This window comes from Amborella trichopoda, chromosome 3, assembly GCF_054954075.1.
Source record: "Amborella trichopoda isolate Santa Cruz 75 chromosome 3, AtrichopodaSantaCruz75HAP2 v2.0, whole genome shotgun sequence".
NCBI classification, from domain to species: Eukaryota; Viridiplantae; Streptophyta; class Magnoliopsida; order Amborellales; family Amborellaceae; genus Amborella; species Amborella trichopoda.
The window spans coordinates 15101482-15115027 of record NC_142338.1 but is presented as its reverse complement, the minus strand read 5'-3'; the positions used below and the strand labels follow the sequence as shown (position 1 = coordinate 15115027).

Genomic DNA, 13546 nt, shown 5'->3' with positions numbered 1-13546 from the left:
GGCTGGATTTTGTGAGTGAAAATGGGTCAGGAACTTGGACCTCCTGATCTAGATTTCAGTTGTATTTTTTTTCTTTTGGGTGAAATGGTGGGTTCTAAAATTCAATGTTCGAATTTATCATGCTATGTTTTTTTCAACGAATTTTAAGTTTCAAATCCACCATTTCTGTCGAATCAGAGCATTCACAAATTCAAGTTCCAAAACCCACCACACTTTTTTTTATTGAAATGGTTAGTTCGGAATTCCATACAATATCTCTTTTTATTGAAATGTTAGATTCATAATATCAAAAAGAAAATATCTTCGTATCTTTTATTTTTAGATTTTATTTTTTAAATAAACTTAACATTTTAAAAAATATATTCCAACTCCCTTATCACTCTAAATTTATTTTTTAACTTAAACAAATATTGAAAAGCCATGCACTTTTTAAATTCAATCGTTCTCTCTTATTTATATACCCCCAAACTTCTGTCCTTCTTTGTCTTGCTGCTAGCATCACCTATCTTCTCTCCTTACTCTTTGATCGACATTTGTCTGCATTTTTCGGTGCTCTCACTCTCTCTCTAAAATGCAGCGTCTCGAGCTCTATTTCTCTGCTTTTCATGGCTATTTCATTTAATGCATGAAAACCTGTAGGGAAATGCGGGAAGTCCTGAATAGAGAACCGATATTGAGATAGATAGCCACGTTCTCAAAAGCAGGCCATTCATCAAACCTATTTCTGGTTTTCGAGTTTAACCCCAAAGGGCTTTGTTTTCTAAGGAATCAAAATGTTCAGGCTCACTGAACACAAGCTTATTTGTGTTGTTTTCCTCGTTTTCCTGGTATTCCAAAACCAGAGGAACCTTGCTCTAGCTCAAGGTGGTTTTGTGCAAACCAGAGGAACCCATTTCATAGTTAATGGTTCCCCTTTCTATGTTAATGGGTTCAATGTATACTGGATGGTGCAAATGGCCTCTAACCCTTCAACCAGGGGAAAAGTAACCTCTGTTTTTCAACAAGCTTCAAGCTATGGCTTAACTGAAGCAAGAACTTGGGCTTTCAGTGATGGAGGTTACAGGCCTCTGCAAATTTCTCCTGGTTCCTATAATGAAGATATGGTCAAGGTAAATTTTAATCAACAAGTCCCATATTTCATCACGTTATTCATGGAAAATTATTCGCATTCATTGCTTTCTTTTTTTCTTTTAAGCTTGATGAGTTGTGGGTTTTGTGGCAGGGGCTGGATTTTGTGATTTCAGAGGCTAGGAGATATGGTGTTTGTTTGATGCTGAGTTTTGTGAACAACTACAAAGATCTTGGAGGAAGGCCTCAGTGGGCCAGGAACCAGGGCCAGTCTTTGAGCTCTGACGATGACTATTTTTCTGTATGATGGTTCTAGGAACCAGGGCCTAGAATGTCGATATGATGCTTCTCTCCGTCTCTGTCAAGCTATTTTTCTGTCTCTTATTTTTGGCTTCTCCGACTTCCTAAAAACCTGGCCAACCCATCGAAGACAGAGTGAGAGGAAACGTAAAGAAAGAGAGAGAAAGAGAGAGAGAGGGGGAGGAGACAGAGTGAGTGAGGGATTAAAGAGGGGAAAGATGGAGAGAGAAGGGTTGCTGGGAGACAGAAATTTGGGACGATGGTTTTTCAGTAAAAGCTGTTTAAAAAAATCGCTGTAGCCATTTTTATTAATCAAGATTATATTTTAAAATCTTGAAAAACAAAAGTACGAAGATATTTTTTCAATATCAAATTCCTAAGCCACCACTCATCAAAAGAAATATATTTCCGTTTAAACTTAGAATCTCTAAACAGGCCACGCGTCCTCCTCCCAAACTACCTCTACTATAGTGATAGTGAGAGTGAGATGGATGGAGAGAGTGCAAGGTGGCGCGATTAAGCGTAAAGAGGATGCGTGGCCACGGGTTTCTCAATCTGACACCCCTCTGGACTTTTTTTTTTTATTATTATTTAGTTTATTTTAGGTAATTTTTCTATTTACTTTTTTTTTTTTTTGAGTTATTTGTTTTCAATAATTCATTGAAAAAGAGCCATTATTTATTTATTTATTTATTTATTGATGATTCAAATCTACCATGTGATGATTAAAATATAGGGTGCTATCACCGCAACGCTAACCCTTTTATTTTTATTTTTACTTTTTTCTTTTTTACTTTGTAAGAAGTAGTCTTATCTCACATTGGGCCAGGCATGTCCCCATGCACGGCTTCAAAGTAGATATAATTTAAAACAACAATGAGGTTTCTACAAGGCCTACGCATTGTAGAAATAAAATAAAGCTTTGCTAATCTTCATTCGAAAAATACTTTCAACGACAGAAATATCTATGATTACTTTAAAATCAATTTTTAACATTAACAATAAATTTTAAAATTCAAAAAATGGTACAGATTTTGCGATTCGTGAACACCCATTTTTAAAGCAAAATAAATAGTCTAGATAATTTGGTACAATATATAATCTTTTTAAATCTTGAAATCTTTTTTTTTTTTTTTTATAAATGTAGTGTTCAAAGTCGAGATAATTGATTTAAAAGCTTTATAATGCTTTACTTGCAATTTTTGATGTATTATTTTGACAAGGCTGTAGCCCTCTCAAATTAAATTATTTTCCTTAAAAGAAAACCTTTAAAACTTGTGACTGCGATTGCCAGTATCTCATCACAAGTTAAGCTCTTAGTATTTAATCTTTGATTGGTTCATAATATTGGGCTTTGGTTAGTTTTCACAAGTCATTTCGAGATAAACTCTGGGGCGCTCCCTCTAACCACAAGTAGGGGTGGCAACCGGTCCGGCCCGGTTGGACCGGACCCGGACCCAAATAGTATTCAAGTTCAGGTTTTGGATCCGGATCCGATCTATTGGGTCCCAGGTCTACTCATTGGATCTCGAATGTGGTCGGGTCCATTGCCACCTTATAACTTTGAGCTTCGTTTTTCTTTTTCTTTTTTCTACCATCACATACATGTATTATTTTTTAAAAGTGTTAAAAAATAAAAAATTCTAATAAAATATGAAAAGTATATTTAAAGCTTGATTAAACAAAGTACATCCAAATGAAGTTGAAAATTAATGAAAAACATAAATTTTAAAGAATCAATTTTTTATTAGAGGAATTTTTGAAATTTTTCAAACAAGATGGAAAAATGTAAAAATATGTATTGATGACCAAAACAATTTTCAATCTTTACCAAAATGATAAAAATATTTTAGAAAATATATTACAAATAAAATCCCTTATTCTTTTAGATCTTATATAACTTTTTTTTTAATTTGTTTTTGCAATACTCATGCGATTCACCAAAACTGGAATCAGGTAGTGGCAAGTTTCAATCAAACCGGATCTAACCAGGCGGTTAGAATCTAAACCGCCCGATTTTTCCTGCACTACCTGCGACACATGACACATGCTAGTACCCGTATATGGAGCACCAAGAAGTGGTAACGACCAAAACCTAGAGCATAAGCTACAAAACCATCTCTCAAGTAAACAAGGGTTGAGAATGGTCGGAAGGAGTTTGGATCCAAAAAATATACATGGGATCCAGATTCACATCAACAAACGATCAAATTCAGAATATTCATATCCAAATGCGGATCCAAAAAATATACATGGGATTTGAATGAAATCCAGGTCCATGCTCAATTGGGTCAAAAAAATTATATTCTATATAAAATAATATAAATAATACATAACAAAAAAAAATACCATATATGTATATATATATAATATATAACATTTTAATACCTGGGTTGGATCTCAATTCAATCTACCTGTACTTGGATCCAAGGTATGAAAATAGATTTTAAGATAATACTAAAAAACATTTATTGTTTAAGGTTGCAACCTTATAGAAACCGCACCCTTTAATATTTTTAGGGTGTGGTTTGTACAAGGAGGATGCCCCCTTTAATATTTTTAGGGTGTGGTTTGTACAAGGACGAGGCCCTAAATAATCAAAGTAGAGGGCACGTTCAAATAGTGTCGAAATATTTTGTTTCAGTATCATAATTCTTTATGATGGCCTGAAAATTTATTATCAACTCTAATTATAAAAATTAAAATTAAAAAATAGTGTAGATCGAAACCCTTGAAAACTGACGGTCTAGATAATACATTATAGGATGCACTATTTTCAAGACTTGAAATCTATTTTTCCTTCTGTCCATCTATTTTTGAGTTAAGCCTTAACTTGATTGTTTAGAGCCTCACCCTTATATAAACTTCTTCATTTAATTTGTCGTTAGATGTTAAATAGATGAACCATTGAATGTCTTCCATTTTGATTTAATTTCAAAATGCGCATCAAAATACCCATGACAACTTCCCTTACAGCATAAAACTTATATACTTCCCCTTTTACAGCCATCTATTCTGAATGGAGGGCTAAGATTGCCCCAATCATAATGTCACATCCCTATACTATTTTATTTTTAATGTTTTTTTTATAAACTATATTGACACCAAATTTTGGACGCCCAATACTCTATTAAACTCGCACTAACGAAAAATATAAAAAGAATATATTTTCAATAAACTAAATGATCAAAATACTCTTGAAAGTTTCAAGGGGTATTTTGGTCATTATATTTTATCAAAAATTTATTTTAAATATTTTTTATAGGTGCACCCCATTGAGACGATAGTACATACTAAATTTCATATTCATACAATTTGTATATAAAAAACTAAAAATAAAATTCTTTGAGACGTTGGATCCAACACCAAAAAATAAGTGGCTTTCTTTATCAAAATTGAACGGCTGGATGGTAGGGAAAGCATAGATTTTCTATGCTGTAGGGGAAGTATAAAAACATTTCCCTCTTAATAAACTTACCATTGATGTCAAAGGATCATGTGGTTCTAAATCATGCGATGATCTAGCGATGAAGGTGATCATCATATTGAACTCATGCATGCAAATCGAGTGAGTTCCCATGTAATTAATTGTGTGACAAACATAGTTATTCCCCATTAAATCTTCATGATATTTGTTTATGGAATATATTTTAGGAGCATGGCTCAAATATGGTTGTGCTTTTCGATGATGAACGAATCTAACGCTTTGGCATCAGTTCCCTAGAACTAGATGACTTGTTTTTGGGAAAATTGAAAGAAATAGTAAAATTAGCAAGGGTCTAGTCAAATACAAGCATTCGTCAAAAGAAACTTATAATTTTTTTTTCATATTATAAGTTAGAGTTCCAAAAGCCGAACCTCTTTTTCTTTGGATTTCTAAAAAGTCATCAGGAATATCCCTCTCAAGGCCTCACATGTTTTTTATATATTATAATTTAATGGGAAAAGTTTATATAGAGCCGAGGCTATAAACCGTCAAATTTGAGCCTACCTCAAAAATTTCATTGGAAGAGGTTGTTTTGATGTTCAAATATCTTCAAATGGATCATCTCGACATCAAGAAGCATGGACATGAGAAAAAAAATAGATTTCAAGTTTTGGAAATACTATATTTTATAATACATTTTTGGACCGTCAATTTTTAAGATTTTCATGTTTTCATAGATCTGTCCATCTACACTAGTTATGAAGCTTTAAACTTTATAAATAAATATAAAAATATATTTTAAGGCTATCACAAAGATTTCAAATATTGAAACCACATTTTTCGATACTATTTGAAGGTAGGTTCTAATTTGATTGTTTAGAGCCTAGGCTCTATACAAACCGCACCCTAATTTAATATTCAAAGACATTAAATTTCAATATAATAATTAAATGGCCCAAAAAAAATCCCAACTTAAGCACAAAATTCAAATGACAAATTTACCTATGTAAATAGTAACCCGTGAACACTATCGTGAATAGTATCAATGAACAATACCCATGAATGCAAATTAATTAATAGTAAAGAAAAAAATAAAAAAAACTATACCTAAAAAAATTAAAAAAATAAAAATAAATTCTAAAACTAAAATTTAATATACATCTTATTAAATAAAAACATATCATTTGATACATTCCCACATAAAATCCATGATATAAGTTACTGTTGAGCTCAACAATCAACAGTAAGAAACTCTCGCGGAATGTCGTCTAGTTATCTTTTTGGGAATAGAGAAATGAAAATCGCTTAAAACATTCAAATATGGACTTTCTAGGCACTTTACCTTTTTCCAAACATATTTTTTCCCAAAACCAACTTTTCTCGCTAATACCCCCAATAAAAAAAGTTCACTTTTTTTTTTGACGAAAATGCCTTTCTCTCACATAACAAATCATTTTTCGTTGGAGAGGGTGGTAAGGTGTTTAGAAGAGGCAGTCCGGCGATTATTTTGCCGGAATGGGCGGTTTGGTGATTTATTGTGACAATCCAAGGATTATGCTATTGGAGAAATGGGCATTTGAGCGTTTTATTGTCAGTCTAGGGATTATGTTTTTGAAGAAATGGGCAGTCCGGCGTTTTGAAATAGCAGTCCGATATTTTGAAGGGGCAGTCGTGTTTTTGTATTGGGGGTATTAGCTAAAAAAGTTGGTTTTGGAGAAAAATCTGTTAGAAAAAATTAGGCTAAGCAATTTTCCCAATAGACAAAGCTCTTAACCTTATAGAATTTGGGCAAGTGTAAGGGGCCGTTTGGATCCATTGAAAAAGGTCCCTGAAAAATCTATTTTATTTGAAATGTATTTCTTGAGAAAAGTATTCATTATAAAATAGATTAGAGCTGTTTGGATGATATACGCATAGGTAATATTTTTATGGCTTTTTATTTTCCTTCTTTTTTTTTTTTTTTGAGAAAATATCTCCTTGTCCCTTATTTTTAGCTTCCATATCTTATAAGACTCAAGAATTGAAAATATTACTTGGAAGTAAAAAGTCTTGATATTTTTTATCATACAATTCCTTAGACTCTTTTGACCATAAAGTTTTTATCCAAACAAACACTAAAATGACACATATTCAAACTCAATCTCTCTCCAAAACTCTATCTCTCTCTTCGCTTTTTGATGAGTTTACCAGACAAGGGGTTTAGCTTGAGCTCGAACACAATCACACCTTCGTATGTGTGAGAGGCAGATGGAGTTTTAGAGAGAGAGATAGAGTTTTGGTTTTAGAGAGAGATGGAGTTTTAGAGAGAGAGATAAAATTTGGGTTTTAGAGAGAGATGGAGTTTTAGAGAGATGCAGTTTGACTTTTAAGGAGAGAGATGGAGTTTTGAGAGAGAGATGATGAAGTGAGAGAGAGAGGAGTTTGGGTTTTAGAGAGAGATAGAGTTTGGAGAGAGAGACGATGATGTGAGAGAGAGATGGAGTTTTAGAAAAGAAAGATAATCATTTCATAAGTTGTTGAAGTCAATAATACATGATCAAAAGGGTTTAGAGGATCGGAAGATAGAAAAGATGGAATCATTTTTCTTAGAAGTAATATTTTTAATTCTGTAGTTTGATGAGATACAAAACTTAAAAATATTGAATAATAGGATATTTTTATTCTTTTTTTTTTACATTTTTCATTAAATTCTTTTGATTGTATTATTTATTATAATGTCATTTTCTCTATTAAAATTGAGATTTTCTCTCTAAAACTTTTGTGATAATTTCTCTTTTTTAAAATTTTCAAGTACTTTCTCTCTCTAAAATGTAATATATTTTCTCTTTAAAATTTTGAAATATTTTCTGATATCCTCAAACTTAAAATTTGATATAGTTTCTCTCGCTAAACATTTTGAGTTATTCTCCGTAAAATTTAAAATTTGAGATTGAGAGATAATTTCTCTCTCTAAACATTTTGAGCAGCTCTATGTGGCTTGAAATCAATGGCTCTCTTTAAGAGCTCTGAAATTTTGTCATCTAAACCGAACTCTTCAGTTTATGCATAGGGTGGTTTATCTTTTGAGGCCACTTCCATTTGACGTTTTCAATGGCTGTGTGCTTTAATGGAGGTCGACTTTTCTTGTCCTTGGCTGCGCGTGCACCAGCCATTAGGACATCGTTGATCATGCTAGTGGACACGAAGGAAAGAGAAAACGGAGGTTTGGAGTTCAAGGCAAATTTGCAGGCCTTGAAGGATGCGGGCGGAGAAAGAAACGCCCTAATTCTCAAAATGTGAAATGCCCTAATTCTCAGAATGTGGGGGAGGGATATGGTCTTATGTTCTTCACATGGGATGTCAGTATAGAATAGTATGGATCAATAAACCATACGTCTATATGGCATTGTCTCATGCATCTCATATTGAGTTTCAGTTACAAAAAAAGCGACCAATATATCATACATGCCATAATTTGATTTCCTTAGCATTTATCTCACGCGGTATTTCAAGAAAAGTACCCCATCGATATTCATCATACACATCAATTGGATTTCATGGCCTAAATGGCTTTGTATATGACTTTTTTTTTTTTTTTTTGAGTAACTCAGTAGGGATGATGAGCTCCTACTCTTTTTTGAAATCGTTAGTGGTTTTTAAATGTATTAGGTGAGAATATAAATCTAGACCTTAGCTGGGGCACAAGTGGTACTACCACCATAACCCCAACCCCACCAAAATGATCAACACCATACTTGGATTTCCTAGTTTGGACAACCACGTATATGGCATTACCTCATGCTGCCTACATGCGATTTCACATATAAACTAGCCAACTCAACCATATATAATAATTGTATTTCATTGCTTGAGTGATATCGTATATGACATTGCTTCATGTTACTTACATAAGATTTCACATAACCCAACCAAAGTGGTCATACATCACATTTAGGTTTTTTGGCCTATTCAGCCTTGTATGTGGTATTGCCTCATTCTTCTTGTATGATATTTCACATATACCGTGCCAATGTGGTAACACACCACACTTAGATTCTCTTGCCTCAACAACCTTGTATATAGCATGGCCTTGTGTTACTTGCATGAGATTTCATATATATCCTACTAATGTAGTCATACATCACATTTAGATTTCCTCGCCCCAATAAACATGTATATGATATTGCATCATGCTACATGCACAAGATTTCATATATATCCCATCAATGTGGTTATGCACCACACTTGAATTTTTTGGTCTAAATTGTTTTATATATGACATTTTTTCATGTTACATGCATGAGATTTCTTATATACCTTACCAATTAATTGCTTCGACATGTTTCTCAAACATACCGTCCACCCTTGGTCTTTAAGTCCAAAGTTCGGGTAGCGCACCATAGTTTCATCATGGTGGTTATGTAGCTTGTATAATTTTACTTCGTTATGCTGCTTTTTTTCGTCATTCACATGGTGGCTCATAGTGTGATAGTTAGTTCGTTAATTTTCTCTTAAGCTTGCTTAACTATGATTTTATATCTTCTGGTTCAGTGCACTGAATGACTAATTGAGCAAAGGTTAATTTTACTCGTAGTTCTCTCTTTTTTTTCATTTTTTTTGTCATGATCCAATATTGAGCTATTTCATCCTAAAATTTCAGTGTGGTCTTTTAGTAAAAGCTTTGGTAGTAGCACATAAAATAATATCTTATCCTTGCCCGATGACTATCAGATTTTGAGTATTCGCCTAGTTTGGATTTTGAGTATTTGCTTAGTTTTGACATATAGATAAATGTTCCTTGAAATCATTGGTGCTAGAAACCATGGAAGGAGAGGATAATTGAAGGAAATCCACTTGCGTGATGAGCAACGTGTAGAGATAAGATAGAGGCAACAAATAGCACACAGTGGTTTGACCCTGGTTGGGCCTCGATCTAGTTGCAGTCGGGATCTGGTTTGGGACCCGGTCTGGCATCGCCCCTCTCAAAAAACCACGGGATGCAAGGCGTCGTGTCTCGCACGTGTACTGTATACCCACACCCGTGGATGGGTATGGATAGGTGTACCAATGAGAAAGGGATTTTACACAGCAAAGGGGCTTGTCGACCTACTTCATCGCAGGTTAGGTTCGTGAATCTTGTCAGACCGAAATTTATTTTACTTATCAGACCGCAAAAAAAATTCATTCTATAAAGGGTTGTGCCAATCGCATTATGGGCGGAGGAGAAGTTATTAGAATTTGTGCGGTCCGTCACACTCATTGCTGGATTATATAAAAAAATAGAAAAAAAAAAAAAAGTGAGGGAGTGGAGAGAGACAGGGTGAGAGAGAATAGGGAGATATAAAGAGAGAAAAACAAGGAGAGAGAAAAAGTGAGAGAGGGTAGAGAGACATACAGAGAGACCCAAGCATCATTGACTGGGACAGCCTGTTATGAAATTTAATATGGGATTACTTTTGACCTTTTTGCCCCTACTTTCTCCACCTTTAGAACCACATTGTCTTACACCCTCTTCCCCCCTAAAACCCCTCGGCCTTCTGTCCCCCCTAAAAACAAACCCATTTGCAGCTTTTAAAGAGAGAAACATTGGCAAAAGATATAGAGTGGAACTGGACATAGCCATCTCCAACAGGAAGTGTGAAAAACAGTTACAGGTAATGAAAGGACAGTGGGCTTAGAAGAAAAAGCAAGAGAAAAAGAGATGCAGAAAGGAAGTTCCTGATTTCTCTTTTGAGGCAAATCAGTCATCAAAGAGAAATTCCCTAAGCTCTTCATCCCCAACCATCAATCTTCTGCATCTTCAATTGAGAAGGAGCAGCTCGACTCGGTTGCCTCAGGGATCTGGCTGCCTGAGTCCTCGGTTTCGTTGGAACTTGGCATCTGAAAAACCAGTCCGGCCACTTCTGGTTTCCACTGTGTAAGTGTCACAGGAAGAAGAAGAAGAGCCACTTCTGGTTATCTCGGCCTCCAGCCCCTCATCACAGCCTCCTCTCCAAAACCCCCCTCCTCCCCACTTAGTACCTCCTCCTCCTCATCAGCCATTTTAACACAGAGGAACAAAACCCTAAACCCAAAGCTCTGCGCGCCCTCTCTCCACCAAAGGTCGGCTAGCCCACCAAAGGTCGGATAGCCTACCAAAGGCGGGTAGCCTACCAAAGGTCGGTTAGCCCACCAAAAGTCGGGTAGCCCATTAAAGGTCCAGTAGCCTACCAGACGTTGGGGAGCCCATCAAACGTCAGGCAGCCCATCAAACTTCGGGTACCCCATCAAAAGGTTGGGTAGCCCATCAAAGGTCGGGTAGCCATCAAAGGTCGGGAGAGAGAATTGGGTTTTTAAAGAGAGAAAAGGAGAATGAGTTTTTAAAGAGAGAATGAGTTTTTAGTGAGAAAAAGAGGGATTGAGATTCTAGAGAGAGAGAGAGATATTAGAGAGATGAAAAAAGATTCTGTTTGTCAAGAATGAATGAGAGAGTTTTTAAAAAGAGATTAATTTTCTAGGGAGAGTATTTAAAGAGAGATGAGGGTTATCCAAATGGGAGTTTTTTAGAGAGCAAGCCTATTATGCCTTGCCTGGCTTTTTTTATTTATTTTTAATCTCTCTTGTTATTTTTCTTGTAAGAAAAAAAAAATGCTAACTGTTCTTTTCAAAAATTTTAACCTTATTGAGTTTTAGAGAAAGCAAGATTGAGTTTTTTACGAGTTTTCTAATCTCTCGTGAAATTTTTTTTTGTAAGTAATTTTGTTTTTGCTAACTGTTTTTTTCAAATATTTAAAACCCCCTTATTGAGTTTTAGAGAAAGTGAGATTGGGTTCTTTAAGAGAATGAGATATTGAGATGGATTTTTAGAGAGGGAATGGTTTTTAGAGACAGGTAAAGATTGAGATTTTAGAGAGGGAAATTGGGTTTTTATAAAGGAAATTGGATATTTAGATAGAAAAATAGATAATAAGTTTTTAAAGAGAATGAACTTTTAAAGAAAAAAAAGAGATATTGAGATTAGAGAGAGAGAGAGTTATTAGAGAGAAAGATTCAGTTTGTGAAGAACAAGAGAGTTTTTTGAGGGAGAGATTGGATTTTTTAGAGAGAAAAAAAGAGATTGGATTTCTAAATAATGAGAAATTTTTTTTAGAGAGAAAAAGATTATCCAAATGAACCACAAATGCTTGGATGATGGCACCAAGCTAAATGGTTTCTCTCTCTCCATTTGGAAGGGGATAACCAAAATAACTCTCTACATTGCTTATATAGGAAGGGGATAACCAAAATAAATGGTTTCTTCTTTTTTTTTTTTGGCAAAATCTCAATATGCACCATAAAGAAATGCAGGCACTTTCCTCTCTAGGTTGCAAAATAGAGGAGAGGAAGGGAATAACCAAAATAAATGGATTTCTTTTTTTTTTTTTGGCAAAATCGCAATATGCATTAAAGAAAGGCTGATACTTTCTTCAATCTACGTTTCTTTATCTCTTTAGGTTGTAAAATATAAGAAGGGAATAACCAAAATAAACAGGTTTCCTTTTCGGGTAAAATTTTTTATTTTATTTTTGCCTTACTACAAATATTAAAATTTTGGAGAACGAGAACAACAAAACAAAATAAATAAAAATAAAAACCAAATAAAAATATCACACTTTCCTTAAGAAAAGAAACAAATGAAAAAAATTTATTTTTTTTCTTCTAATCTACCAAGCCCAGCCCTATCCATTGGCAGTCCTACGCGGAGTAAAGTGTGAGGTGACTTACCATTTGGCCGTGGATGACATTTATTTAGAGGACATGGTATTTATTAGTCCTAAGACTCATATATAGATACGAGTCCCCTCTTTTATGACCTCTTAGTAACATAGATTTTAGACCTAACCTTTTAGGTGTATCTAATTTTTATTGTATTTTGAGAATGGGGTTAAGTTCTTAGTGGTAGTACCACTTGTAACCCAACTGAGGTCTAGGTTTTCATTCTTGCCTAATGCATTAAAAAACCACTAGAGATTTAAAAAAACGCAAACAAAAAAAAAATCTCTAATGTGGAGATCATTAATGTGTAAAAAATAAATTTAAAAAACTAACAATAACAATTATTTGAAAAACATTAAGAGACCATTGATTCTTATCTTTTTTTAGAAAGTATCACCACTCTACATCTTTATCTTTATGATAGATGTATGTATGATGCCTTGGGCGCTGATGTAGTAATGCGTCCCACGATGCATAAAACACTTTTTCTTTATTTAAAGGATGCATAAAATTGAAGTTTTTGGCCTCTTAAACCTCCGCTTCGCTACGTCGCATTTTGGGTCGATGCCAAAGCCCAAAGATATTATGCCGCTAGGATTACGGAACTTAACCTCTTGAGCCCATACATTAACTTAAATTAAAAAAACTGTCTAATTGTACTCTTTATGTACTTGAAAACAATATACCTATAGAATTGAGTGTAGCAGAGATGATGATGTTGAGATGGATGAATGGCAAGATAAGAAATGATAGAATTTGAAAAAAATACATTTAGAAAATTTTAAATGTGGTGCTAATAAGCAATAAGAAGAGTGGGAGTCAGTGTTTGTAAAATCAAACCGGAACGGTGAATCGTACATGGGCCTGGAAGCGGTTTAATCGACGTAACAGGTAAATCTGCCGATTCAACCGTTCTAATCAGGCAAGTCCCGGGCGGTCAAAAATGTTAGAAATAATAGAAAAAATATAAAAACAAAATCTACCAAAATATGAAAAGCATATAAAGAATGATTAAAACAAAAATACATTCAAATGCAG

General features: G+C 34.3%; 1 protein-coding gene across 1 annotated transcript; it reads left to right on the top strand.

Moving 5' to 3' along the window:
• Nucleotides 1–483: 483 nt before the first annotated feature.
• Nucleotides 484–1448, top strand: LOC148782766 (mannan endo-1,4-beta-mannosidase 7-like). Its single transcript, XM_088862159.1, has 2 exons — nt 484–1109; nt 1223–1448. Exons 1-2 carry the CDS (start codon nt 774–776, stop codon nt 1373–1375), a joined length of 489 nt encoding a protein of 162 aa, XP_088718285.1. The 5' UTR covers nt 484–773; the 3' UTR covers nt 1376–1448.
• The last annotated feature ends 12098 nt before the right edge of the window (nt 1449–13546 follow it).

What these genes read in the sequence shown, in the direction of transcription:
- LOC148782766 (XM_088862159.1), top strand. Translation starts at nt 774, where the DNA reads ATGTTCAGGCTCACTGAACACAAGCTTATTTGTGTTGTTTTCCTCGTT. An exon ending in ATAATGAAGATATGGTCAAG is followed by an intron (nt 1,110 to 1,222) that starts GTAAATTTTAAT and finishes GTTTTGTGGCAG; the next exon opens with GGGCTGGATTTTGTGATTTC.